A 4,301-nucleotide genomic window follows, 5' to 3' on the forward strand; every position below is an offset into this window, starting at 1 on the left:
CAGGGTGACTATAGATACTTTTTTATAGATACTTTTTTAAGTAAAATTTTTGAATACTAATTCAAAGTTAAGAAGCAATAAGTTTAAAAAAATCCATTATATTTAGTGTTGGATGAAATCCGAAATATTAGAGAGTTTGAGTCCACAAGCAGGACTCAAACCCGCTTGTATAAATCACTGAACAGCAAATGCCTTCCATGGATTGTCTTTATTTGTTCAATAATGGTATTAATAATATTAATTATTTGCAAAAGTTAAATTTAAAAGATTTTATGTATTAATTTTTATTTTCGAAAATTTTTGAAAATCATACAAGAATTGAATCTGATTGTTGTTTGTTAAATGCCATATTAGTAAGTACTTATTATAATACTTTATAATATAAATACGTATTACATACATATGTATAATGGCCACTAACAAAATTTTATATTTTTAGAGCTACTAGATTATTCAACAAGTTTTAGTATTTTGAGAAAAATAGTATCATAATCGGGAACGGTAGCAATTGTGAACTAAACGTATTTAGGGTTACCGATAATTTTCATATAGCATAAATTAGTAGTTTTCAGTAATATACAATAAAAAAAACTACAAACATCACTAAAACGTCAGTTGCACAATCGATTATTTTATGTATGGATTACTGATTCTGGTTTGTTATTGAATAATCTAAACGTAACTTTTTCCCATCAACAATATGATCATCTTCACATTCCTCGGCGGCATATTTTGCATCGCACAAATGAGCAAAGTACACAAAACCATAACCTTTGGAGACGCCGGTCTAAAAAGAAAGGTCAACAATAACTATGTTAGAGAAACTTGTATATAAGATTTGCTTTTACTTTAGCTTCCCTTGCGATTTCAGCTTTATCAACCGGGCCAAACCGTTCGAAATATGTACGAAGCTTGAGTGATGCCGTGTTAACATTTAAACCAAATATTGCTAAGCATTTATTTGGTCTAGGTTTATACTATATAAAAATATGAGTAATTTTATATTCAATAAAGTTACATTCAATTGTATTGCTAGATACTAACGCGATCAGGTATACGTTGATGTCGTGACATTTTTGATTGATGATATCCAGAACTATGATTTCCTCGTGAGTAGTAAGTATGACGGTACCTAGATCCACTGCTTGAATCTGTACGAGAACTGGAGCTGGAAGTAACTGAGGACACCGAACTAGTTTCTGAACTTGAAACTGAGCTTGACTTATAGCTACGACTTCGGCTCTTAGTCAGACTCCTACTACGAGAGGTACCACTGCTGCTCCTTGAGCTGCTGGAAGAAGTTTCAGAGCGACGTCTACGCTTGTAGGAACTATGACTGAATAAAGTATGTAATTAAATAAATAAAAATATTTTTCAACTAAATTATAATCAAAATTTATATTAAGAGTATATATATACACGGATATAAGTTTTGTATTTCATACTTCTGATATTATTCTAATTTGAATATCTGGATGTTTCAGTTCGTTAATTGAAATATGTTTCTTTTTTATTTCATTCTTAGCCATTTTATGACTGTTCCAAAAAATTTCATTCATTAAGTTCTTTGCGTTAAGAAATAGGATTATTTAAACTACTACTACTAGTTTATGTATTTAAAAGTTAATATTAATGTACTATCTCATTTATATATTAAGTTATATTATTCTTTATAATTACCGGAATTTATCTTCGTCCGATGAATAATGGCGGCGCCTCTTTCTTCCGTAACGCGACTCGCGTTCTTCATCAGAAGAATGATAGCGACGTTTTTTATTCATATAACGATGCTTGGATTCCTCATCAGAAGATGTATTCCGACGTTCCTTCTTAACCTGATGTTCCATATTCAATGTAATACACTAAAAATAAAAATTCTTAATGAAAAATCCTGCTATTTATGCATAATATCTTTGATTTGTATTTAACTAAATTGATATATAGATTAATATATATGAAAATATATTGAAGATCTGACCTATATATAGATTTTAAGTATTATCCCTGCTCCACACTATACTAGAATCATTATCATTTATTTATCTTCTAACTGATGGCGAACCGTAGATCAGCATATCTTTCTGTGCGTCCTGAGGTGGATTTAAGATTTGATTTCTGTCCTTGATATATTTTTGCACTGAGTCGATTCTTAGATTAGTAAGCAATATTAATTATTTTTATTTAAAAATCGTCTTTCAAAGTCAAAAAATAGTTTGACAGCATTCTTTTTGGTTGCCATGGTTTCAAATTTATGTCCACCATCAGCTAAAAGATAAATAAATGATAATATTTGCAGTATAGTTAAAGCCTAGTGTGGGGTAGAGATAAGCCTCCCAGCCATTATAGAGTAAAAGTGCGTAATAGCACTAACTCAACAAAAAGAAGAAGATATATAGTTATTGTCAAAAATTCATTTATTTTTGTATTATTGAATAAAAACTTACAACATAGTTGTAAAGGTACTTACATTGAGTCAAATTGGCCGCAAAAGAATGGTCGAAACTTCTAGAACCCAAAACCAAATGAATTGAAATGAACTTAAATTAAAGTTAATGTCCGCACTACCTGCATAAAATTATTGCTAACCGTTTTTGATTATTATACAATATATACAATACATTGAGACTTACCTATTGTAAGAAAAATATTTGTTTTTAAATATCTCCGCTTTCTCGAACAAAAGATTTATCAGGAGAAGATCTGAAACAATCCAAGAAGAAAATATTTTTCAAATGTCATTTTTGTTTGATTTAATTTAAAAGAAAAAATGACATTACTATCAGAATAAATGCTAGGGTTACGCTTCTCGAAAATTCGAAAAAAGTATGTTTATACAAAAAATATTATTAACTATCCTTAACTAAATTAATTTAAGTAAATAATACTAAAAGTAAAATAACGAAATACCCGCTTTGAATACATATGCATAATAAATTTAATATGGGGACTATGTGGAAAGCATATAATATATTCCATTAACTTGTCTATTTATAAAGATTTATAAAGCCTTTTACCAATGACCAAAATTAACCCAAATAGATTTTAACTATATTTATTAGTTATGACTATTATTATATTAATTATAATTATAGGTTTTTATTTTAGCTATCACACAAAGTCTGCATATATATCTGACAGCATTCGGCCGATATCGAATGTTAGCATTTCATGTATTTTTAGATATTAAATATGTTAAATGCAAATAAAATTCCATATTACTTACATTGAGTGAACTGGGACACAAAACAATGTTACGAAACTGCTAGGACCCAAAACCAAATGAATTGAAATAGTACTAGAGCTGCACTGCAGTTTAAGCAAGAAGAAAATATTTTTCAAATGTCATTATTTGATTTAATTCAAATAGAAAATGACATTACAGTCAGAATAAATGCTAGGGTTACGCAGTTCAAAATTTTTAAAAAAACAACAAAAAAAAAATTAAGTATGAATATATATGGTTATTCAAAAATCGTAACTTCCCCATATTTATATACAAATAAGTCTTTAAACATTGAACTTGATAATTCGATTGAAATCATATACGAGTATATATATAATTAGTTTGTAAAAATATTTATGAAGTTTTTAAAATTATTTATTTATAAGTTTACAGCAGGTCAAGAAATTAGGTCAAGAATTTACAAACTTTGTTATAAACAATGACCATTTTAAAGTACGCGGTTTAGAAACTGTAAGAAAACGGAACGGTGCTACTAGGCTTACAACACATTAAATATCTGGCGTTGTTCGATATATTTTTTGGACTAGTAATTCTACGTTTTGGTGATATGAATTAAACAAGATCTTGCAATTTTTCAGCACCAAATTTTTTTTGTGCCATACAAACGATTACGTGTACGCGGACAATCTTCAAACTTTTGCGGAAATTTTGAAAAACCAACCAAGGTATGTGCCGATAAATCATTTAAAATATCCTCTAAAATATTCGATACTATAAGATATGGCATGGAGGACATTTGAATGAGATTGTGTGTCGGGATATGTGCCGATAAGTCAATAAAAACTACCTCGAAAAGATCCAGTACTGTAAGCTGGTCTGAGGACCGCAATGGATGATGTTGTATTTCATTGCTTGTGGCGAGGCCTAAACATTTTATCTCTAGTAAATTTCACGCACCTTTTTTTAGAACCAAAAAATAAATAATCTTATATATAGTTTATATAGTTTTGACAACAAATAAGTTACTTCTAAAAATTATTTTAAAATAGTTATTGAATTTTTACCAAATACTTAAAATTGGAATACTAAAACCAAAAGAAAAGCAATTTCTTTCAAA

The 4,301-nt window shown here is 28.8% G+C and overlaps 1 protein-coding gene across 2 annotated transcripts; it reads right to left on the reverse strand.

Annotated features, from left to right (window-relative positions):
* Positions 1-393: 393 nt before the first annotated feature.
* On the reverse strand, positions 394-3,312 carry LOC119668897 (transformer-2 protein homolog beta-like). 2 transcript variants are annotated; one of them, XM_038078574.1, is made up of 7 exons: positions 3,224-3,312; positions 2,631-2,700; positions 2,468-2,565; positions 1,681-1,862; positions 1,045-1,336; positions 849-977; positions 394-787 (listed from the first exon to the last, which is right to left on the reverse strand). In XM_038078574.1, exons 4-7 carry the CDS (start codon positions 1,845-1,847, stop codon positions 644-646), a joined length of 732 nt encoding a protein of 243 aa, XP_037934502.1. In that variant the 5' UTR covers positions 1,848-1,862; positions 2,468-2,565; positions 2,631-2,700; positions 3,224-3,312; the 3' UTR covers positions 394-643. The 2 variants fall into 2 exon arrangements, with proteins under 2 accessions (XP_037934502.1, XP_037934503.1); XM_038078575.1 differs by having other exon boundaries at positions 2,468-2,581.
* Between the last annotated feature and the right edge of the window lie 989 nt (positions 3,313-4,301).

The sequence above is a fragment of the Teleopsis dalmanni genome, chromosome 1, assembly GCF_002237135.1.
Source record: "Teleopsis dalmanni isolate 2A chromosome 1, ASM223713v2, whole genome shotgun sequence".
Lineage (NCBI taxonomy): Eukaryota > Metazoa > Arthropoda > Insecta > Diptera > Diopsidae > Teleopsis > Teleopsis dalmanni.

Excerpts from the sequence above, each read along its gene's own strand:
- LOC119668897 (XM_038078574.1), bottom strand. The coding sequence starts at position 1,847 with ATGGAACATCAGGTTAAGAAGGAACGTCGGAATACATCTTCTGATGAG. Across the intron at positions 1,337-1,680 it reads TCGGACGAAGATAAATTCCG|TCATAGTTCCTACAAGCGTA; the intron begins GTAATTATAAAG and ends TACTTTATTCAG. Across the intron at positions 788-848 it reads AAATCGCAAGGGAAGCTAAA|ACCGGCGTCTCCAAAGGTTA; the intron begins GTAAAAGCAAAT and ends CTTTCTTTTTAG.